Below are 25,207 nucleotides of genomic sequence, written 5' to 3' on the forward strand. Positions count from 1 at the left end.
AAACTTTTGCTTCAGGAAAGTAATGAAGGAAGAATATCTGTGTCACGCAACAGAGGAAAAGTGGAAAATTCAGGAAAGAGGTGGAAGAAGTTCATAGCAAAAAGAGATTGAGCATCAGGGTTTGGGTTTGTTTTTTTGAGACAGGGTCTCACCCTGTTGCCCAGGCTGAGTGTAGTGCTGCAATCATAGCTCACTGCATCCTTGACCTCCCAGGCTCAAGCAATCCTCCCGTCTCAGCCTCCTGAGTAGCTGGGACTGCAGGCATTCACCAGCACACCTGGCTAATTTTTGTATTTTTTGTAGAGACAGGGTTTGGCTAATGCCGCCCAGGCTAGTCTTGAACTCCTGGATGCAAGCAATCCTCCCACCTCGGCCTCCCAAAATGCTGGGATCACAGGCATGAGCCACTGCACCAGACCATGAAAGTTTGAAAGAAGTAGTCTTATAGATGGTTATGAAGAGTTGGAAGTTTCTGAGGAAAGAGAGCCTTGTTTCTGAAGGTAAGAGGACATTGCTACTGGATTTGAGGTTTTATCTGGGAGCTCCTACTGGTCTATGATACTCACTGGGCTTCTCACATAAGCCAAGCACATAAGTTCAGCTAAATTTTCTCTAAAAGATTCGTCCATATGCCATTTGCATCTGACTTCCAAACCAAATAGATTTATAAACATTGAGAGCAGCTTTAGTCAAGTATTGGAACCTGGTGGTTTATACCATGAATCTTTCTGAATAGTTTCTCCTGGTGTCTTCTCCATGTATTTAACATTATCAATCAACAGCAGTCTGACATCAAGAGTGTTCAGATCCATTCATTTGCATCAGGCTGGGCACCAAGTGGACAGAGGTTGCTGGAACTTCATCTTTATTGGTCACCTGGCTGATACCAACTTTGCTGAGGCTGGCAAGCTCCACACCAGGCTTGCAAAATCTCCACCTGCTGACGAAAGCGCTAATGGATCTGCTGAGCTTTCAAGCTGTCGGACAAACCTGCTCCTCCTTGTCTAAGTGCCAGCAGATTTAGAAATGCCTCTGAGAGTCATTCCCCAGACTTGAGCACCTTAAATTTTTTTTAACCCACCTTCTGTACACACACACATACACATACACACACACCCACAATTTTTAAAGGGTAGTTTTTTTTTTCTTATTAAAAGTAATATCTGTACTAGGCAAAACATTCAGAAAACAGAAAAGTGTAAAGGAAAACATAAAAATCACCATAATCTCTCTATCCAAAGATAAACATGAGCTCTGTTCATATTTTGGTAAATTTCTTCCAGGTCACGTTTATTACAAATGTGGGATTATGCAGCAGAGGCCCTTTGCTATTCTACTTTGTCAGTTAACATTCTTGTTAAATAAGTTGAAAGGGGGAATCATTTTTCTTTTCCTAGTCTGCTCATATCCGTGAAGGCAAATAGCTCTTCCATAGTGTCAATTCCCACTGGTGGGTCATGGCCTTCATTATATACTGGAAACAGCGTTTGGTAAGAGAATTATCTGGTGTTCCAGATGCCATGTGCTGAGACTGCTGTTGGATTCAGTAAAGAATGGCTCTGTCCGAGGTAGGGATTAGTTAAGGTAGGTAGAATTTGCTGATTCTCACTCTCACAATATTCTTGGGGATAAGGTGTTGTGCCAAACTCCTATTAATCTCAGTAGGGAAGGTACCAGGTTCAAGAGGCCAAAGAAGAGACCAAGAGCTGACAAATGAGACACGGGGTTTTATTAGGGGGTTACATACAAGGGAGAGAGTCCGGCGGTGGCAGGCTGGACAACACAACCACGTAGCCCAGTGGCAGTGGGTTGGGCAGGAAAACTGCAGCTGCCTGCAAACAGCATGAAGTTTTTATAGCATTTCCACTTAACACCCTCCCTGTGACGACCTCCACTTGGCAACCTTCGTTTAACCCAAAACTCAGGTCCTCGATGTACAGCCTGTGTTCCATGGAACGTGCCAGGGGTTCAGATGTTTATCATAGAAAAGGAATGAACTTCCGGGTTAGCTACTTGGGTTCCCTAGATTGGAACACACTTTTAGATGCATCTGCCATCCAGGGTCATTCTCAAGAGTATGCTTAAATAATTGCTACCAGGTGTGTTTACCCTACATGAGACTATCCCAGGTTTAGGATAGCAGCCTCAATTACTTAAGAAGGCCACCTTTGTGTTCGTAAGATAATCTGCGTATTGTCATAATATTTGCTTAACTAACTACATAATCCCCCCTCAGGACATTTTCATATTAAATGCTCATTATTTCTTAAACTTGCCCTTCTCACCTGTCAATAGACATTGATTCTCATGAGGCAATTCTTTCAACAAGCACTTACTGAACACTGACAGTGCTAGACTTTTCAGAATGCTGATGGTCAGGCCCTTCCCTGAGAGATGATTTTAGACTAAGGATGCATGGTTTGGGGAGCCTGTGAGCAATGGTTCTCATACCTGCCACACATTAGCATCACCTGGAAAGCTTTTGCAAAGGCCAGGGCCCAGGATACACCCAGACCAGGTGATTGACTGTTTCTGAGGATGGGACTTAGGCCTGTAGTTTTCAAAATTCCCTGGGTGATTTTAATGTGCAGCCAGGGTTGAGAACCAGTGCCAGAAAACAATGATTCTCATCAAATTGACTGCATATGAGAATCATCCAGGGACATTTTTTAAATAAATTAAACTACCTGGGCCCCACCCCAGAACAAATGAGTCAGAATCTTTGGAAGAGGGATCTGGGCAACTGTATGTTTTCCACAGCTCCTTCATATAATCCGGTACATGGCAAGTATTGAGAATCATTGCCACAGGCAATCTAGTGAATGAGAAAATCTGGAGTTGAACCCATTTCTGGCTCTTTGGCTTTGCAAGCCACGCATAGCTGTATGATGAAGAGTTACCTCTGAGCGTCTGTGTTGGGTAATGGTAACAGCAGGGCTGAGAACCTGAAGGCATGGGTCAAGTCTTGGCTTTGCCATGTAATATTTGCTCTGCAATGTCGCACAAATCACAGAACTTCTCTGGGTTGGGAGTCCTGTCTACCTGCCTAAAAATCCAGTGCTCTTTCTACCATACCTACTGTTTTTAGACATTTTTTCTACCTTAATTGATATTTTACTGTTTGTTTGTTTGTTTGTCTTAGTGATCAGTACATAGACCTAATGATTCATATACATATGCAACTATATACATATAATGTATATAGTTGTTTTATTTTTTTTCCACACCTCCAGGTAGTATTTATCCCAGATTCCAAACTCTCCTGTGGCCTGAAAAATACTTAGTCTATTGGAAACATTCAGCAAGCTCTTTACAAAAATGACTGCAGTATCTTCAACACATTTTAATTGTATTCATAGTTTGTTCCAGTCATGTGCAAGTTTAATGTACAGCTCTACATCACGTAATGGGACATCTTTAACAACAAAACCTCCCCATGCCCAAGGTCATGGACAGGAGAAGAAGGGTGTACATTTCTACTTTATGCATATTCTAGGGAAAAATACTGTGGCTATCATTGACCCTTTTGAGCACTCTTGATTTTGGTCATTTATAATAGAACATGAGAAACAGTGACAGTGAATACAAATGAGTACTAACCGAATTCCTAGGCTGCTACCAGAAAATAAAATTTAAAGTCCCTTGCCACATTCACAAAGGCGGCAATAACTATATACAAGAAAAAGACTATAAACTTATAGAAAAGATAAACTCTGGCTTCTAAACAAATTACAAAATAGATTTTGCCTTTAGCCTTGAGTGTGACACAGAAAAATGTAAACCTGTAGACCTAGTTGCCAAAAGATACTTATCCTCCTCAGCCCAGGTATGAATTTCAAGTTTGGCCTGAGCCAGTTTGATCTTCAAGTTTTCTCCAAGTTTGTCCATGAGCTCAAACATATTCAAGTAGTCAGAACATTGCACACTGGGTAAACCTTTAATGCAAGCAGCCAAGTCCTCGGTCATGAAACCAGCCTCAATTGTCTCAATACAGACTTCTTCCAAAGCATTTGCAAAGAAGGCAAGCTCTTTATTGCTATCAGTCTTTGCTCTGAGGGCCAACCCTCTGGTCCAGGCAAAAATGGAAGCAATGGGATTGGTGGACGTCTCCTGGCCTTTCTGGGACATGTGGTAGTGACGGGTTACAGTCCAGTGGGCAGCCACTGCTTCTACTGTCTTGCCATGTGGACACACCAGCACACTGGTCATCATGCCAAGAGTAACGTACCCTTGAGCCACAGAGTCTGACTGCATGTCACCATCATAGTTTTTACAGGCCCAGATGAAGCCTCCTTCTGATTTCATAGCTTGGACCACCATGTCATCGATGAGCCTATGCTCATACAAGATCTTTTGGGCTTCAGATTGGGACTTGTACTGCTTGTCATATATCTCCAAAAAGATGTCTTTAAAACGTCCATCATATTTCTTCAAAATAGTGTTTTAGTGCTCAGATACAAAGGCCAACCCTTAGAGCCATTTGGAAGGAACTGTGTGCAAAATCTTTAATTGACTTATCTTGATTATACATCCCCATGGCAACACTATCATCCTCTTCCAAGTTATGTACCAGGTATGTCACCTTTTGGGTACTGTCACTTAGTGTGTAGGTTAGCTCTACTTTTCCAGGTCCAGGAACAACAAAATAAGTTGCTCTGTATTGATCCCCATAAGCAGGATGACCTACAATGGTGGGTTTTACCCATCCACTCACAAGCTGGGGGATATTTTTGCAGATAATGGCTTCTCTGAAGACTGTGCCACCTAGAATAATATTTTGGATGGTGCCATTTGGCGATTTCTACATTTGTTTCAACTTGAACTCCTCAACCCTTTTCTCATCAGGGATGATAGTGGCACACTTGACACCAATGTTATACTTTTTTATAGCTTCTGCAGCATCCATGGTGACCTGGTGGTTGGTGGTATCATGATTCTCTATGCCTAAATCATAGCTATGTAGATCCAACTCCACATAGGGAAAAATGAGTTTCTCTTGAATCAATTCCCAAATGATTTGTGTCATTTCATCTCCTTGCGTCTCTACCACAGAACTGCCACTAATTTTTTTTTTTTTAGATATTTTGACTTTAATAAACCTTGAAAGTGTATCAATTTTTTTAAAATCATTTTTTATTTTTTTTGAGATGGAGTTTTGCTCTTGTTGCCCAGGCTGGAGTGCAATGGCATGATCTCGGCTCACTGCAAACCTCCACCTCCAGGGGTTCAAGTGATTCTCCTGCCTCAGCCTCCCAAGTATTCTCCTCCTCAGCCTCCCAAGGGATTACAGGCATGCGCCACCACGCCTGGCTAATTTTGCATTTTTAGTAGAGACAAGGTTTCTCCATGTTGGTCAGGCTGGTCTCAAACTCCTGACCTCAGGTGGTCTGCCCGCCTCAGCCTTCCAAAGTGCTGGAATTACAGGTAAGAGCCACCACGCCCGGCCAACAGTGAATCAATTTCTTATCACCCCAATTCCTTCCAGTCTTGCAGACTTAACTGAATGTAGTTTATCTCCTGCCGGGATGATATGCTGACGAGGACCTGGAGCGCCACAGCTGCTCACATACTCAGACTCACACACACAGGCTGGCAATCCCAAACCGGACTCCCGCTGCCTTGGTTTCTGTCACGGCCTTTGCAGAAACCCTGTATATAGTTCTTAACGGTGAGTACTGAAAATATAAAAAGCTATGCAACTGTAATTCTTTTCCAAACAGTTATTCTATTGACTTTTTAGCTTACAATTTGGAGACAAATTATTTTTTTTAGAAAGAGGTTTTCAAATGCCATTATCTTAAAACATTGAAAATTTGGTCTAAAGTTTGACTAATTCACGATTTAATATAGATATTACATGCTCAAACCTGTCCAATCTTTCACAACATATTGATAAAATTATTAGGAAAAATTGGATTACCAGGAACGAAGGTGTCATGGAGGACACCGAAGTCCGTCGGGGAACCCAGATCAGGGAATAGTTTTACAAATAATTTTAGTAAAAGACAAGGGAACAAAGCTAAGCAGTATAAAATGTTTACAAGTTAATTGCATGATCACGACTTTAAATTGCCATTTGATTGTGCTACTTTTTTTTTTTTTTTGAGACAGGGTTTTCCTCTGTGGCCCAGGCTGGAATGCAGCGACCTGGTGCATCTCAGCTCACTGCAACCTCTGCATCCCCGGCTTGGGTGATTCTCTCAAGTAGCTGGGACTATAGGTGTGCACCACCACGCCCAGCTAATTTTTCTATTTTTAGTAGAGACAGGGTTTCTCTTTGCTGCCCAGGCTGGTCCCAAACCCCTGGGCTCAAGTGATCCACCAGCCTCGGCCTCCCAAAGGTCTGGGATTAGAGACATGCACCACCACACCCGGCCTGATTGTGCTTCTGGTTATGGGATGTTGGAAACTACCAGCACAGTTTCCACCATCTCCCCTCCCCCATCCACAGACTATAGTCAATGTCTCCCTTAATTTGATTTCCACTTATCTATGAATAGCTAAATTGAAAAATGTATGATGTATATAGAAAAATATACAACCAGGGTGGGGAAGGGGCATTAAATAAAAGAAAAAGAAATCTAACGCCAGGCCATGAGCTTATTTCTTTAAAAAAGTATTTACACTTATCAAAAACAATTTTTTTTTAAGGGATGGGGTAGGTTTCCTGCTTCTTACAAGTGTGTTTCTAGAACTACTAAAAACTTGCATTTACAAAATAGTTGGTAAAATGGCTCTTCTAGTGTCTGCAAGAAGGCAATGCTGAGATAATCGAGGGTACTCGGTTGAGGATACTCACCAGATTTGGCTGCTTTCTCTCCTGCTTCACCAGAGACTGGCCTCTTCTGGTTTTAGCATCTTCATTTTCTGCAGGTGAGTCTGATGTCATAGTTTTGCTCCTCCTTTCCCTTTTGTTTACACTTTCTCACTTTTATTATTTGCATATTTTAAAATCAGTTCCAGCATCTGCAGGAGCAGGTTTGGATACCCTCCTGCTGATCTCTCCGTGACTGTCTCTTGAACTGAACCGCTCCTTTTCCCCGGCTTCCTGGCGGAGGCAGTGTTCCAGGATGGCACTGCGAGGGCCTCTGCAGAGCTGAACTGGCTGCAATTCTTACCACCCCTAAGCTGCTGGGACCCTTAAAACTTCTTAAAAGTATCAAAACTCCTTTTTGCTTGTGCAATCTTGCACAGAATCCTGATATTTCATAGGGATAGAGCTGTAACTGTCCCTGTTGAAGTGAGAGTAAGTACATTTCTGTGGAATGCTCATACCCTCGACCTGAAAATTCCACCTGTCATCGTGATGCTGACAGATTTTTTACCTCTGAATATGAAAAATGATTAAGAATACTTTGGGGATTTTCTTTTCATAAAGATAAATTACCAGTCACTCCTCCCAATTCTTTTTATTTTTTATTTTTATTAATTTTACAGAGATGGAGTCTTACTGCGTTGCCCAGGCTGGCCTCAAACTCCTGAGCTCAAGGAATCCTCCCACCTTGACCTCCCAAAGTGCTGAGATTACAGAAATGAGCCATCATGCCTGAGCTCCCAATTCTCAAAGTTGGAGAAAACAGGGGAAAAAGGCGACGTTGATGGTGAGGAGCTTGGGAATCAGTAGCCCTCATGTTCCTGTCTGCTCATGTCAATGAGGGAGGGGATCCTTGGTGGAATACCTCACATGAGAGGCAGGAGTCAAAATCTGACGGGGTAAGAATACAGGACCCCGGCAGGCCCACGTTGTATTGGCCTCCTTTATCCATAAAGGGTGAGGTGGAAAGTGAAAGGAATTCTAACACCATATATCTCTCATTTCCTCCTGAGAGAATAGGGTTGTGACACAGCCATATTGGACCTGGTCATCCCTGATGGTCCATCAGGTACTACATAAGACCAACAGAAACTACTCACTGAGCCATCCCTATTAGGTGACCCGTGACCTTGATTAATGACCACTAATCTGTGTTCATTGTTTACCAGCAGGTTAATAAGCCTTTAGTAATACCGGAGAAGAAAACAATTAGGAAAGTACAGGCTAGATGACTGTATGACCTGCAGAGAGCCTAGACTTTTATCTGGCCCATCAGTTTGGGCTCTGTGGTAAGTGGAGCCCAGTATTTCCTTTAATAATTACGTAGGACTAATGTCTCATCTCCCTTGGTAGCTCCAAACACTTGACTTATGAATAGGCTCTCTTTCTCTTCATTGCTAGAATTCTATCCATCACCACCCTTGTTAAAGAAAATATATATATATATAAGTTTTGAAATTGCTTATGTTTTTATAGAGATTCAATTGCCAATGAAATAATCTTGAAATTTCTAGATAGCACTGGGCGTGGTGGCTCACGCCTGTAATCCAAGCACTTTGGGAGGCCGAGGTGGGAGGATCACTTGAGTCCAGGAGTTTGAGACCAGCCTGGGCAATATGGCAAAAGCCTATCTCTACAAAAAATACAAAAATTAGCCAGATGTGCTGGCAGGTACCTGTAGTCCCAGCTCCTTGGGAGGCTGAGGTAGGAGGGATCACCTGAGCCCAGAGAGGTTGAGGCTGCAGTGAGCTGTGATTGTGCCACTGCACTCCTTTGGGTGACAGAGTGAGACCCTATCTCAAAACAAAACAAAACAAAACAAAACAAAACAAAACAAAACAAAACAAAACAAATGTCTATGTAGGCATTTTGAGTGAACTAAAGTGCGATATTCATATAGAAATATATATAGATCATTAAGTACAGAGTGGGATGGATTTTCTCACTCATCAACACACCATGTCCCTAGGTCAAGAAACAAAACATTACTGTCATCCCAGAAGTCCCCTCTTTGGACCCTTTCGGTCACTCCCCACCCAATGTAACCATTATCCTAATTCTTCTTTTTTTGAGGTAGAGTCTCACTCTGTTACCCGACTGGAGTGCAGTGGTTCGATCTTGGCTGACTGCAACCTCCGCCTCCCAGGTTCAAGTGATTCTTGTGCCTCAGTCTCTTGAGTAGCTGGAATTACAGGTGCATACCACCACACCTGGCTAATTTTTGTATTTTTAGTAGAGACGGGGTTTCACCATGTTGGGCAGGCTGGTCTCAAACTCCTGGCCTCAAGTAATCCGCCTGCCTCGGCCTCCCAAAATGCTGGGATTACAGGTGTGAGCCATTGTGCCTGGCCACCACTACCCTAATTCTAACACCACATATTAATATTATCTATTTTTGAATGTTTCCTTTTCAAGTTAACCAGTTTAAGTTTGTTCCTGCGGACAGAAAGCCTTCCTGGTAGTATTTTTATCTCATCAATTATAAGGCTAAAGAATGCTATTTTTTTCATCTTTTCCCTTAGTGCCTTAGAGTGGTTGGACCAGCTTGATATAAAGCTGTAGAGCTCAAAGGCTAAAACATCTTTCCCACAGATGCTGTCAGTCTATTTGTTTAATCGTTTGACTGAGAGGCGCTGTGAACATCTCTTTGGTAGCTGGTGCATTTTAGTGCTTATTTGTGGATCCGATTCAAACCATATATATTTGCATATTTTACTTTTGTGCACTTGTGAAATGTGCACATACACACACAGAGCTCCTGTTTTTCCTGCATTGATTTCTCCTTTCCTATTTCTACCCTCAGTAGACATCCTTCTCTACCCCACGCTATCCTTGCCTTGGGCTCCTCGTACAAACCTTCCTCAACAAATCCCGCTCTCCAGAATCAGTCACCCCTGTACACACTGCCTTAAAACGATTGACTATTTATCATTCAAAAGGCGCACACAACCATGGAGAATCCCCTTTCACTTCTACTTTTGATGTAAAGACCATAAGAAATCCAGGTTTGGAAGGGGAAACCGTGTAGTTAAAGCAACTGGTAGAATGTGTGGCTTTTCATTATCTGCCTGAAGTTCCATTCTGAGTTTTTCCTGAATGAGGATGGAATGTCTGTGTTTATACATTTTTTTCTTTTTAAAATATGTCTCAGGCTGGAGTGCAGCGGCTATTCACAAGTGCAATCATAGTGCACTATAGCCTCAAACTACTGGGCTCAGGCAATCCTCCCACTTCAGCCTCCCGAGTAGCTGGGCCTACAGGCAGACACCACTGCTTGTGGTTCTACGTTGAGACATTTGTTTGTTGAAGTGACAGGCACCCTGTTTATGAGCTCATTCATTCATTCTTTCACTCACTCATTCATTAATTCATTCATTCAACACATCTTTCCTCAGTCCTATAATGTGCCTGACATTGTTTGAGAGGCTGAACTTCTCGAGGGAGAGATCTGTTCTTCAGACCAGAGGGAAATTGGGAAGCCCAAATAGAGAACAGTATTTATAGATCTGACCTTTAGACTACAAGAGGCACCTAATTCCTTAAAATAGAATATTGTTGCTTTTCATTATGCCATGCACATGATAAGAGCTCTGTATATATTTTGGGATGAGGGCAATAGTATTGTACATGTTTCTCTGAAATAAACTGGTAAAACTCTGGATTGTTTAGATTGAAATGAATACAGATCATTATTACTTTTTAAATTAAGTCTAATTTCTTAGTTAAGTCACCACAACATATTTGCAGTTGTTTGTGTATGGGCCTGTTTCTTTCTTGGAATAATACTCACTCCTTTTTAAGCTGCCACCTTTCCTGTTAGTTCTACTATGATGGTGAGCATCATATTCTACCTTTGTATATTGCCTTTCATTTTAAAGGCTTATGGCAGAAAGATCTGAGGCATCCTTAAGGAAGCATTAGGTAGATGTATGAACAAAATACTACATATCCATTTTGTGTTATGCAATAAATCATATAGTGCTTGCTTCAGATGATTTCTTCCAGGTTCACTCAGCAACATTCTCTACCCAGACTATATAGCCTTGACTTTCAATAAAAAACAAATATGAGGCCAGGTGTGGTGGCTCACGTCTGTAATCCCAGCACTTTGGGAGGCTGAGGTGGGAGAATCACCTGAGGCCAGGAGTTTGAGACCAGCCTGGCCAACACGGTGAAACCCCGTCTCTACTAAAAATACAAAAATTAGCTGGGTGTGGTGGCACATGCCTGTAATCTCAGCCACTTGGGTGGGTGAGGCACAAGAATCACTTGGACCCAGGAAGCAGAGGTTGCAGTGAGCCAAGGCCACTCCAGGGTGGTGCATGGGTGACAAAGTGAGACCCTGTTTAAAAAAAAACCAAAGATGAGTTACCAAAAAAGTTTTAACAAAGGGCACAGCAAGGAGAAAGTCCTCCTTTTCATGGCCAGCATTCTGTTTCCAGTTGATAGTTCGCACATAGCCAGGTTTGACTGAACTCACCCCTGTTAGTGCAAATTTCTCTGAGATCTGAACTGGGAAGAGGAAAGAGACATTAAAAATGAACTCTCTGAGTTGTGTTTAAATTCGTCACACTGAACCCATGACTGTTAAGCCCATTCACAGCTGTAGTAATTATATTGCATAATCAGTGAGGGGAAACCCTCCCCCTTTTGTATTCTTATTGAATAGAGAAGACAGATAAATGTCAGAGCTCTGCCCTAAACTAAGATTACTTCCTACAAAAGAATTCTGGACTCAGAAGGGAAGCATGATCCTTTACAAGTGAGCTCACCTTGTCCACTTTCAGCTCAGGGATCGCAAACTCATAGATCAGTGATTCCTAGTCTGTAGGGCATGGATGCCTGATGGGGCATTTAAAATCGTGGGATTGCATTGCAAGCATTATCTATAGACTGCATACACAATATTTTACACCTACACGTACTATTCAAAAACATGGGGATGTGTAATTGCAATTAATAAAATACAAATTTGCTCAAAGGCATCGCTAAATTCATGACAGTTTTAAAAATAATACTAATACACAGTGTTTCCTCCATGGTTATTGTCAGAAGATTTTCTTTGCTTAGAAGCAAATCAGCAGTTTTGGGTAACAAGATGGTCCTCGTAATTTAGAAGTTTGGGGGTCACTGTTTGAGAGTGCTGGTGATCTATGTTTAACTCATGGATGACTTCCTCCTAGCTCTATAAAATATTGAGGTGTTGACATCCCAAACTTGTTATAACTGGAACATACATATGAATCCTACTCTGCACAAGGCACAATATTCTTGATTTCATATTTTCCTAACTTCCTTTGTCTCATGGCATTTACAAATTTTTTTTTTTCTTTTTTGAGATGGAGTCTTACTCTGTCACCAGGCTGGAGTGCAGTGGTGTGATCTCGGCTCACTGCAACCTCTGCCTCCCGGGTTCCAGCGATTCTCCTCCCTCAGCCTCCCAAGTAGCTGGGACTACAGGTGCACACCACCATGCCCAGCTAATTTTTTTGTATTTTTAGTAGAGATGGGGTTTCACCATGTTGGCCAGGATGGTCTTGATCTCTTGACCTTGTGATCCGCCCACCTTGGCCTCCCAAAGTGCTGGGATTATAGGTGTGAGCCACCACGCCCGGCCCAGCATTTACAGATCTAACTGAAGAAATATGAAATAAGTGCACACAAAAGTTACATAACAAGTTAAGAAATGCAAGGAGAAAACATATAGTACATGAACAATTGCCGAATGCTGTGAACTCAGAGACAGCAGAGAGGGAAAGGTAGAGAGAGAGAGGGAGAGGAAGGTGAGTGGTATGGTGAGAGGAAGTGTGTTCCCAGGGCACACATCAGAGCAGGTTTTTATAGACTCTCATTCCTGACTCTGCTGATTGCCACCCAAGTAACCACGGATAGATAACCTGACCCCGCTAAGCCTCTGTTTTATCATCAATAAAATCAAGATTATAATTATAATACCTCTCATATTGTGTTATTGTGAAGATAATTTGTGACAAAATATATTAAATGCTTCGTACTATAGCTAGTGTATAATATGTGCAAACTAAATGGCAGCTGGTATTTATTCTATTAGACTGTAAATCCCTCCAGGATGGGAAGTATGACTAACTTATTTTTGCTTCCATAGAATCTAGCACAATGCTTGACTCATAAGCACTCAATAAAAGGAAAACATTTGCTAAATGTTTTGAATGTAATGAAGGGAAGGATAAATGGATAGATGGTGGGTTGAATTTTTTTTTTAAATGAACTATGGGCTTTGGTGACATGAAAGGGTGTCACGGAGAGCAAAAGGTGAATCTAACCGTGCATGGAGAAGAGAGGAGGGCACTGCAGTGGGAGAGGGCAGGAACCAAAGCACAGAGGCAGGAAGGCACCTGGGATTGGGTACTGGGATTCGGCTGTGGAGGGAGTGGCCTGACAGGCTGGGGAGTATGTATCTTACCTGTGAGCAGTGGGAGCCCATGAAGATTTGTGAGGGGGAGAATGGCATGAGGAGGGAACTTTCCAGAGGGTTAGCCTGGTGCTGGTGTGGAAAGGAAAGGGGCAATCCATGCTAAGCAAGAAGTGGTTAAGTCCCTAACCAGAGTGACAACTATGGAAATAGAGACAAAGGACTGATTGAGGAGAGGACAGAGGTCCCACATCTCAATTCTTTTGGAATTGGTAAGGTGGTCACTTAAGCCATCTACCAACACGCATGCTGACTCTTGAAAGGGCACATTTTTCGCTGGGCGTGGTGGCTTAGGCCTGTAATCCCAGCACTTTGGGAGGCCAAGGCGGGCAGATCACCTGAGCTCAGGAGTTCGAGACCAGCCTGGCCAACATGGTGAAAACTTGTCTCTACTAAAAATACAAAAATTAGCTGGGTGTGGTGGCACATGCCTGTAATCCCAGGAGGATGTACTCGGGAGGCTGAGGCAGGAGAATTGCTTGAACCTGGGAGTCGGAGGTTGCCATAAGCCAAGATCATGTCATTGCACTCCAGCCTGGGCAACAAGAGCAAAACTCTGTTTCAGAAAGAAAGAAGGAAAGAAAGAAAAAGAAAGAAAGAAGGAAGGAAGGAAGGAAGGAAGGAAGGAAGGAAGGAAGGAGAGAGAAAGAAAGAGAGAGAAGGAAGGAAGGAAGGAAAGAGAGAGAGAAAGAGAAAGAAGGAAGGAAGGAAGGAAGGAAGGAAGGATCACATTTTTGAAAATCACTGTGGGTGAGTACTGAGTTAGAGAAGAGACAATGGAGGGATGGATTGACAAGGAGTGCAGAGCCTGCCACATGAACTGAGTCAAGGAAAGGTGATTTGAGTGGTAGGGTTTTGTTTTTTTGTTTTTTAGAGAGAGATGGGAAGATCAACAGTGGTGAGTATTAGAATGGGCAATGGAGAGGGAATAATCTATAAACGTGGAATTGAACTCAGGGCTAAACTGCCAATGACAGAGACTCACTTGCCTGAACAAAAGTGAACTGGAAGTCTAGCAACACGGGCAGAGCCCGACGGCTCTGCCTGTGGTGGGGCCGAGGGCACAGGTGAAGCCTGCTGGATGGAGCCAGACTGGGCCACTCCCCTTCCCTGTGGAGGAAGCAGAGCTATGGTCACCTCCCTTCCCCCTCCACACTCCATGGAGATCTCCCCTCTCTCCTCCACGTCCCATGGATACTTCCCTTCCCCTCCACGTCCCACAGAGACCTCCCCTGCCCCCTTCAATTTCACTTGGCTAGGAAGACAAGTGGAGCTAGCGCAGGTGGCCTGCTTCTTTTATGTTTTGGGGAAAGCAGTCTGTCTCTCTGGAGGAAGTTATTTTTTCTTAGATAAAGGGACTATCTCTGGGGGAAAAAATGATTCCAAAAAAAGAAATAAAGAATGAAGAAAAATAAGGACTCTCCTTTCTCCTACCCTTGGGGGGAATTCACTCATTCATTACCACATTTAACTGAATTGAAAAATAGTCCCTTTCTTCTTCCAGTAACTACTATTGCCGGTGACTACTTGATGTTGTCTTCTGTTAACCACATGACATCCTCTGTCTGTGAGTTTGTGGAGCACCAGGGAAGAGGTAAGAACACCCAACTCTACTGCTTTTCCGTGAGACAGGAAGATGCTGTTAGGGCTAGATATTCTCTGGGGTTCTTAAAAACTCTTTGGAGAATTATTAGATCAATCCAAGAAGACTGAGAAAAATCACATGTAGTGTTTCCCCAAAGAACTTTACAAAGGGTAAGATGCTCTAGCCCGAAACTAGAACTTTAGCATAAATCTGGTCTGAAACCTTGGTTAAGGATGTAACAGTTTATATTGGGGAATCTGTATGTGGATCTGAAAAGCAGGCAGCTTTCTAGATTTCTTATACACATCTGGTGCAGACATAAAGTGGTGCCACCATCTCAGATGACACTTTGACCTTTTTGTGTGTGAAAATTGACATACTCTATGTGAAAATTCATATATTCTATGGTCTAACCTTCCATCCTTGGGTATACCAACAAGAAAACCAGGAGACATATATAAAGATGTTCAGAGCAGACCTTTTTGTAATAGCAAAAATGTATAAATCAACCAACTGTCCATCAACAGCAAAAAAGATAAATCCAATGTAATACATTCATACAATGGAAAGTTATTAAACCATTAAACAGCAGATGGTCTTATAGCAACATGCAACAAAGTGGATGAATCTGAAAAATATAATAGTGAGAAAGTTAAAGCTGGGCACAGTGGCTCATGCCTATAATCCACTTTGGGAGGCCGAGGCAGGCGGATCACTTGAGGTCAGGAGTTTGAGACCAGCCTGGCCAACATAATTAAACCTGACTCTACTAAAAATACAGAAATTAGCTGAATGTGGTGGCGGGCACCTGTAATCCCAGCTACTCAGGAGGTTGAGGCATGAGAATCACTTGAACTCAGGAGGTAGAGGTTGCAGTGAGCTGAGATCGCACCACTGCACTCCAGCCTGAGTGACAGAGCAAGACCCTATTTCAAAAACAACAAACAAACAAAAAAAGCAAGTTAAGTCCAAGAATTACACACATTAAGCTCTGTTGACAATGTTTAAAACAACTAAAACAAAACAACAAAGTTTTCCAGAATACATATATTTATGATAAAACTAGAAAACACACATATACTTAACAGGAATTGAATAGTAAGCCGAAAACTCAATATCCCGGAGAGTTCGCTCAGCTGAGCAGATGGATGTAAATTACACTCATTTTGGGTGGTGAGCTGGTGGATGTTCTTTATCTTATTTTACAAATAGGGTGATGGGGAATGCAGGGACCATGAGGAATGTGTCATGAGCCGTGACGTATGATTAATCCAGTTCTGCACATCTGAGTGGAGGAGGGGTTGTGGGAAACCATCGCAGGTCTTGTGGGACACAGACAGATCTGATGACTTTTCAGACAGAATTGCAGGCTGAGTAGGCAGAGGAATGGAGTAGATATATTATTAGAGTTTGTCATCCAGGGCCTGGCAGGATAATCAGTGTCATGAAGGACAGCACTCCTGCCTGGAGGAATTTTCAGCTTATTCCAGACAAAACAACAATGGAGACGCTGAGTCTGAGTTAAACATTACAGCCATGGAGTCTATTGTTTTTATTTTTCTAATGATAGAGTTATTGTAACTCAAATGTCTTTATTTTATTTTTTCTATCAAGAAGGTTATGGCAGAGATGAAAACTTGGAAAATAAAGAAAAGGATAAAAAAGAAAATATTATTCCAATACCCAGAGATCATCACTGTCAATCTTTTGGTGCATTTGCCTCCTGTGGACTGGGATTAGATAAGAACCACTAACTACCCACCCATTGTATATTTTCTGACCAAGGCAACCTAGCAAAACTGTTCAGAGCTTGGTTCTTTGGAGTGAGAAGAACTGAATTTGAATCCCAGCTTTGCACTAACCAGCTCATGGCAAGTCAATAGCCTTCCCTGAACCCCAGCTGGGTCATGGCACTAGTGGGGTTTGAGGATTAACCAAGATGAAACGTGGTGCAATTAGCATTTACAGTGTCTGGCACATAGTCAACCTTCAGTGAGAGTTGTGATTTATTATTAAGATGATGTGCCTGGCTTGGGGCAGTGAGGTTCATTTAGTTAAAAGGTGGGGAACTCCAAAAAACACCCAAACAGCGGAAGGGATTCTAGGGTTGTGAAGGTGGAAAGGGCTATGTTATGTTTGATTGGAAGACAACCTGATGGGTGACTTCCAATATGTGAAGAATGAAGGCTGTCTCAGAGGATTTGAGAGCTCAGAACATAAGCTTAATCCTGCTCTTTCAGCATAATAGAAAGTTTATTTATCCTCCTCCAGTGAGAAAAAAAATACCTTCAACATGAGAAGAGGAAGGGGCAGTGGAGGAAATGATGGGGACAAGCAGTATCATCTTTTGAGCCTTTGTCTTGGCCACAGCAACTCTCTGAGAATAATAATATACTCTATTTCTCCTGCAGTGGGCACTGAACAACAGGAGTATCTAGGTTGAACGCCTCCAAATTTACATTCTAAAAGTGATGGATCATCCTCACTACTGAAGGTTTTATAAAAGGTACAAAGGACCAGAGCGGCTTTGGGCTTCTCAACAGCACCTCTGCAAACAGCAGATAATGGAGCAATGCTTCCAATAGTCTAAGGGGCCATTCTTTCCAAACTTAAATTTGACATCTGGCCAGATGATCAGTGAAGTTCGTAGTGGAATAAGGACACTTTCAAACACACAGGTTCTCAAAAACTCTACCTCCCATGTCAGTGGAAGTTGCGTGCCACCCCAGTGAAGGAGTAAACCAAGAAAGCAAGAGACACTGGACCCAGAAAAGAGAGGATCCAACCAACACGCAGCAGGCAGAGGGGATGATGGTGAAGGAGACCCCACCTCAGCAGCTGAGAAGCAGGTCAGGTCTGGAGAGCAACTGGTTCAGATTGGAGCCAGCCAGAAGGTGCCAGGAAAGATTACTTCAAGCAATGAAATTAATAGAATAACTGATATGAATATATTGAGAAAATCTTTACTCAGCTAGGGGAGAGTGTAGGGATAAATTAATAATGGTAACAGACTACTAAGCAAAAGGGGAAAAAAAAACAGTTCTTAACACTGGGTAATAGGGAAATTGTAATGAAAGGGAACATTAAGGCCGGGCACAGTCGTTCACACCTGTAATCCCAGCACTTTGGGAGGCCAAGGTGGGTGGATCACCTGAGGTTAGGAGTTCAAGACCAGCCCGGCCCACACAGTAAAACCCCGTCTCTACTAAAAATACCAAAAAAAAAAAAAAATTAGCTTGGCATGTTGGCATGTTCCTGTAATCCCAGATACTCGGGAGGCTGAGGCAGGAGAGTCGCTTGAACCTGGGAGGTGGAGGTTGCAGTGAGCTGAGGTTGTGCCATTGCACTCCAGCCTGGGCAACAAGAGCGAGATTCTGTCTCAAGAAAAAAAGAAAAAAAAAAAAGGAAAATTTATAGTAATTTTACTACTTAAAAACAACATAGCAGTGTTATTTATAAAAGCTAAAAAGTGGAAGCAATCCAAATGTCCATCAACTGATGACTGGTAAACAAAATGTGGTGTATTCATACAGTGAAATGTTAGCCTTAAAAAGGAGAAAAATTCTGACGCATGATATAACAAGGATCAACCTTGAGGACGTTATGCTAAGTGAAACAAGCCAGACACAAAAGCACAAATACTATGTGATTCCACATTCATATGAGGTCCCTGGAGTAGTCAAATGTATTATAGAAACAGAAAGTAGAATGGCAGTTACCAGGGGCGGTTGGAGAATGGGGAGTTCGTGATTTTTGTTTCTGTTTTTTTGTTTTTGAGACAGGGTCTCACTCTGTTACCCAGGCTGGAGTGTAGTCACGGCTCACTGCAACCGCCGCCTCCGGGGCTCAAGTGGTCCTCCCACCTCAGCCTCCCAAGTAGCTGGGACTACAGGTGCACACCTGTATTTCTGTAGAGACAGGGTTTTGCCGTGTCATCCAGGCTGGTCTCGAACTCCTGAGCTCAAGTGATCCACCCGCCTCAGCCTCCCAAAGTGCTGAGATTACAGGTGTGTGCCATCGCGTCTAGCTGGGAGTTAGTGTTTAATGGGGACAGCTTCTATTCGAGATGAAAAAAAGTTCTAGAAGTGGATCGTGGTGATGATTGCACAACAATGTGAATGTCCTTAAGATCACTGAACTGTACACTTACAAATGATTAAAAAGATAAATTGTATGTTATTTATATTTTACTACAATAAAATATCTGTGACGAAAACCCTAAAACACCCTGTAAAGTGCTGTTCAAATGAATTGAATTACTATTATTTTTCTCATAGTGATATCAGATTTTAAAGACCGAGATATTAGTGAGATCCCAATACCTCAATTTGGTAAGGAAAAAGAAATTACCTTTTCCCAACAAAATCACATGTCTTTATTTTTAAAATCTGTGATTAGAAAGGTATACCCTAACAAATAATCCTGTATATCCATCTTCCAGTGATAACCCCTATGCCTCAATATCACTTTATCTGTCTCTTCTAACATATAATTTTCAGTGTAAAAAACGTCTGACCATACTACATATATGGTTTAAAAATTGCTTTTTAAATAACTTTACAATATATTTCGCCTTCTTTCCACATCTATGTTTATATAAACATATTCATTTTTGTAACATTTTTAATAATTCTGGGATCAAGATATATTTTATATTAATGTAAGTTCCTCTTCTAAGGACAAGTCCCTCTGTAGTTAGAGGTTTTCAAAAGCCTCCTTTGTATATTTTCTGTTGTCTCAGAGACATATGAAATACTGATTTTTGTTTTAAGAACACAGAAATTCCAATTTTGGGTCATGAGATTATTTTTTCCTTACTCAGTAAAGCAAAATAAAAACTTGTTTAGAGATGACGGTGACATTTCTCCTGTGTGCCTTGGTGGAAAAGGACTCGGAGTTGCTTTGTTCATTTCCACCTGAAGCCAAACTGCTAAGCAGTTAAAACTCAAGGAGCCGTCCGACAGGTTTAACGAGAGTGAAGTGTGCAGCTCCACACCCACCTTTGCAAGACAGAACTGCTTCACGGGTTTGTTGAAACTGCTGTGGAACTGTGCTATAACTTTTTTCCTATATTGGAAATGCTTCTGTCTCAAGCCAGCGTGGTTTAAATGTTTCAGATTAAAATTCTGCAAATTAGTAAAAAATGCACCAATTGAATCAGGTTAAATCTGCTGTCACGTATATTAACTTATTATTGGAGAAGAAACAATCTCTGGGGCTGTTCTGATTTGCGTGACTTTTTCCTGAATCCAGCTCTTGCTGAAGGGAAGCTTTCTCATTTGGAGGTCAATTTATTAAATTGCGAGGAGCTGGTTAAAGAAAGTAGAAGTATCCCAGTTTTCTTAGAGCTTCCTAAGTATGAATGGCTGTGAATTTCTCAAAGTTTCAGGGGGAAACTCTCCTGTTTCTGACATTTGCAGCCCGCCCTTCATTGAGGGCTAAGAAAGGATTGCTGAGAAGATTCTACAAGGAATTGTCTGCATCCCACAGGACTGGATTGTTTTCCTCAACACCATTTGGTGGTGGTTGTAACTCCCGCCACTGAGTGATCGCCACTGCCTCACCCTTTCCTGTTTCCCATCTATAGTGAATGCTATTTGCCATTGATGTGAAAAGTTCTAGGAGAAGGGTGGGTCACTCGCATGGAAAGCTCCAGGACCGGCTGGGTGTGGTGGCTCATGCCTGTAGTTCCAGCACGTAGGTGGCATCGCCTGAGCTCAGGAGTTTGAGACCAGTCGGGACAACATGGCAAAACCCTGTCTCAAAAAAGGAAAAAAAAAAAAAAAGCTCCAGGATCTGTACCTTGTCACTTTCAGAGCCTTTTTAAAAAATCAAACGCCACCAGAAAATATTATGCACCTTTAAGAGCAATGCTAACAAGACATTTACACAAGGTTGGAAAATGCTCATGATATTATGTTCAATTAAGAAGGTGAGGCTGGGCATGGTGGCTCACACCTGTAATCCTAGCACTTTGGGAGGCTGAGGCAGGTGGATCACCTGAGGTCAGGAGTTTGAGAGCAGCCTGGCCAACATAGTGAAACCCCGTCTCTACTAAAAATACAAAAATTAGCTGGGAGTGGTGGCGGGAGCCTATAGTCCCAGCCACTAGGGAGGCTGAGGCAGAAGAATCGCTGGAACCTGGGAGGCGGAGGTTGCAGTGAGCCGAGATCACACCACTGCACTCCAGCCATGGTGACAATGCGATACTCTGTCTTAAAAAAAAAAAAAAAAAAAAAAAAAAAAGCTGAATAGAAACTTGTATACTTGTATATAACCTGACATTTGTTGGTTTGGTAAAAAGTTCATTAGGGGAAAAAACTGGAAGGAATCTTCCAAAAATATCTAGCACGATCACCTTGTCTGGTTGGCAATTTTCATTGCTTCTCTCCATTCCCTTCTGCGTTTTCTGAGTATTTTACAGCAAATACACACACTTTTATAAGCAGGAGGAAAAAAAAATCCTAACTCTGGGTACATCCTTCTAAACAAGCCTGTTAATTGATTTGCTGAGTGAGCTCTCAGCTCCAATCTGGGATTTCCCTTTACAGACTTGGGCCTTGGCAAGTAATGCAGGTTCTTTCTCATGGCCTGACTTTTCTTGGCCGGTGTAGGATAAGATGAGGAGTTTGAATAGGGTTTCTTCCCTGTGATCTGTGATCTTACCAAGCTTCTGACAAAAAACAAAACAAAACAAAAAAAAACAAAACTAACAAAAACAAAACAAACCAAAAAATCCCCAAACTTTTTTGGACCCTAGATAAGAGTCAGTTGAAACTAAAGATGATTTCCCCCAGCTCCTGCTCTATTTAAATTTCCACAAAGTTAAGTACCTTCCCCCAGCAAAAACAAAAAATCACTGCAAACAGAGAAACTCCCCCGTTCCTGAAGGACACTTAAACCAAGTAAACCAAAGATAGTTTGGGGTTGGTGTACATATTTTACAAACATTTTCCTATTTTTGAAATGGGCTTTGTCAAACAGCTTTCTTCAATGACAGCTTTAAATCATTTCAACAATTTTAATTAGGAGAGATTAATCTTATTTTTGTGATAATTCAGATCCTAGATTCATTATTTCTGGAGGATTCTAATTTATCCAGACAAATGGAAGAGAAAAGAAGGAGTGAAATATACATATACATTTTATTATTAAGATTTTAATTGTCTGCCATTTTAATAGGCATTTTCTTTTCCTTCACATTATGGTTCCAATCCTAGCTTCTACCTGTAATTTTGATTTATTAATTATCTAGTTTTTATTAAAATACTACTCCTTGGCTGGACACTGTGGCTCATGCCTGTAATCCCAGCACTTTGGGAGGCCAAGGTTGGTGGATTGCTCGGCCCAGGAGTTCCAGACCAGCTTGGGCAACATGGTGAAACCCTGTATCTACAAAAAATACAAAAATTAGTCCAGTGTGGTGGTGTGCACCTATAGTCTCAGCTACTGGGGAGGCTGAGGCAGGAGGATCACTTGAGCTCAGAAGGCAGAGGTTGTAGTGAGCCAAGATCGTGTCACTGCACTCCAGCCTGGGTGACAGAGTGAGACTGTCTCAAACAAAACAAAACAAAATAAAAACCCCAAAACTACTCCTCTGTAAGGCAGAACAGTTATTTTAACTCATGGGCTATAAATCTTCTTGTGACAAAGAGATATCATTTACTAACACAAAGGTATAGAGAGTTCCCATGGGATTTTGAGCAAGTAAACGATTCTTCTTAATCTCACTGAAATCAAAGTGTCTGTTTTCTTTTAAAAATCTGCTCTGAATATGACTGATTCCTCTTTCCTAACTGCAAGGTCATTTCTAAGGTCAGCCGGAGAGAAAGTTGCCTGTCAGTGATCTGTTTCTATCAGCACAAGGGGAGCTATCTATGAGTGGCAGGCAAAAAATAGCTGACCTTAGGTCAGCCAGGGAAGACTCTGCCAGACTTTGAATTCCGATTTTTTAAACAAGTTGTAGGAAAACAAGCTACTTTTAAACCTCTTTGCTGTGCTTCCAAGAGTCTATAAATGTACCTTCATTACAGCATACTTAATGTCGTGTTGTAGTTATTTGTTTTACTACTGCAGACTTTGATATCCTGCAGAAAAAGAGTCATGCCTTATTCATCTTCACGTGTCTAGCATTGAATCTGTTGTGTAACGTCGTAGATGTTCAATAGCTGCTTTTTCAATGAATGCATGTTAAATGTCTCCAAGAGGGAGGTTTACTGATTTACACATGGGATAAAGACAGGAACATTAACAGTTAAAATTTCACATCCAGCAAAGAACTTTTGGCTTAACAGGTAGTACCTTATGGAGCTTTATATGTTTCACAGTGTTCAAGAATGTGCAAGTATTTTATCTCATTTGACCTCACTGTGGATTTGGAAGGTTGGCAGAACAAGTGTTATTTCCATTATAACGCATGAAGAAATTGAGCTCTTGTCCAAGTAAATTGTAGCACTAAGATGATAACTATGGGCAAGTTACCCTAGCTCTTCATTGTGTGATGAGCCAGCCTATATAACTGATGTGTGTGCGTGCATGTGCATGTGTGTGTGTTGAGGTGGGGGGTTTCCATCTGTCGGGCATGTCAATCTATTTATTTTATCCTCTTATCTTTCTTTATCACCCTTAGAGAAAGATAAATGAGAGCAGGCAAGTTTGGTAACTGGAAGCCATTCGTGTTCTTCGGGATGCCTGGAGAAGCCCAGGAAGCAGTAAGATGGGCGAGGAAGCAACGCAGCCAGAGGTGTGATTGGTGATGTGGGCTCTTCACCTCCTCCTCTGTTTTGCCTGCAAATTGAACAGTTTTATGAGTCTGGGTGGTGTTTGGGTCTGTGTGGATCCTGGTTCCTATGACCCAAAGGCGCCCCTTGGCTAAGAAGAGCTTTTGTTACCACTGGGGGGTGGTTTATAGATTTTTTTTTTAAAGGATAATTCTACCGTGCAATTGTGTGGCCTTTTTATTACACATTAGAGAAGAATAATCCCGGATTTTTTTTTTTTAACTTACATATATTTTATTGTTTCAAAGATAATTTACACTTTTAGCAAAACTATGCATATTGCTTGTCTCCCATAAACAAATGATATAAAGTTGTATGGCATTAATAATCAAGATCTGTACCAAGTAGTGCCAAAAAAAAGTGTACGCATTGAATAAAGCAAACGTATTTTTGTTGGAAGAAACAAAAACAAGTATTAAATTTTCAGGTTTTCAAGCAGTCATGAAACAAATAAAATAATTTTACAAAGTGTAGAAGTTATCATGAAATTATCCTTCCTTTTTTATTATTTTTTGCCTTGAGTATGTAATTGATACTTTATGACATATTAAACTACTTTTTTTTTTTTGAGATGGAGTCTTGATCTGTCACCCGGGCTGGAGTACAATGACACGATCTCTGCTCAATACAATCTCCACCTCCCGGATTCAAGCGATACTCGTGTCTCAGCCTCCCAAGTAGCTAGGATTACAGGCGCCTGCCGCCACATCCAGCTAATTTTTGTATTTTTAGTAGAGATGGGGTTTCATCATGTTGGCCAGGCTGGTCTCGAACTCCTGACCTCAGGTGATCTGCCCGCCTTGGCCTCCCAAAGTGCTGGGATTACAGGTGTGAGCCACCGCACGGGCCCCTGAATTTCTTAAATCAAAGTTTTACTATAACATGTTTAAGGGCAGTGACTGGACCCTATTTATCTTTGTATGTTGTAGAGTATTTCCATATCCTAGGTTATAATTATTTGCTGAATAAATGAGATGCACAGAGGGAAAGCATCCTAAATGAAATTTTGTACCTTATGCACTTCCCTCCATGCATGTACTTCTCTTCTCCACCAATGGATATCATGGGCTGTTTGTGCAGAGGCTGACTTCCAGCCATTGATTCTGTTTGAGAAAAACCACTGTCTTGTCTATACATCAGTGTTTGCACAGGTTGAGCATCCCTAATCTGAAAATCTGAAATCCAAAATGCTCCCAAATCCAAACTTTCTGAGCACTGACATGATGACCACAAGTGGTGAATTCCACACCTGACCTCATGTGATGCCTTGTAGTCAAAATGCAGACAAAACTTTGTTTCATGCACAAAATGATCTAAAATATTGTATAAAATTCCCTTCGGGCTATGTGTATAAGGTATACAGAAAACATTAATAACTTTCCTTTTTAGGCTTGAGTTCTATCCCCAAAGATCTTTCATTACGTCTATGCAAATATACCAAAAATCCGAGAAAATCCAGAATCCAAAATATTTCTGGTCCCAAGCATTTTGGATAAGGGGTACTCAATCTGCATAATCATTTAAACACTTGCCCACTTTGCTTTTATTAAAGATTCGAGGAAATTGAGACTACGATG

General features: G+C 41.7%; 1 protein-coding gene across 1 annotated transcript; it reads right to left on the minus strand.

The window, feature by feature from the left end:
• Nucleotides 1–3,129: 3,129 nt before the first annotated feature.
• On the minus strand, nt 3,130–14,426 carry LOC116275317 (isocitrate dehydrogenase [NADP] cytoplasmic-like). Its single transcript, XM_031667264.1, is given in 6 exon segments — nt 3,130–4,445; nt 4,448–4,477; nt 4,480–5,088; nt 6,989–7,232; nt 11,187–11,326; nt 14,255–14,426. Coding segments are annotated over 6 exon segments (1,911 nt in total). The 3' UTR covers nt 3,130–3,729.
• Nucleotides 14,427–25,207: the final 10,781 nt, after the last annotated feature.

The sequence above is a fragment of the Papio anubis genome, chromosome 6, assembly GCF_008728515.1.
Source record: "Papio anubis isolate 15944 chromosome 6, Panubis1.0, whole genome shotgun sequence".
Lineage (NCBI taxonomy): Eukaryota > Metazoa > Chordata > Mammalia > Primates > Cercopithecidae > Papio > Papio anubis.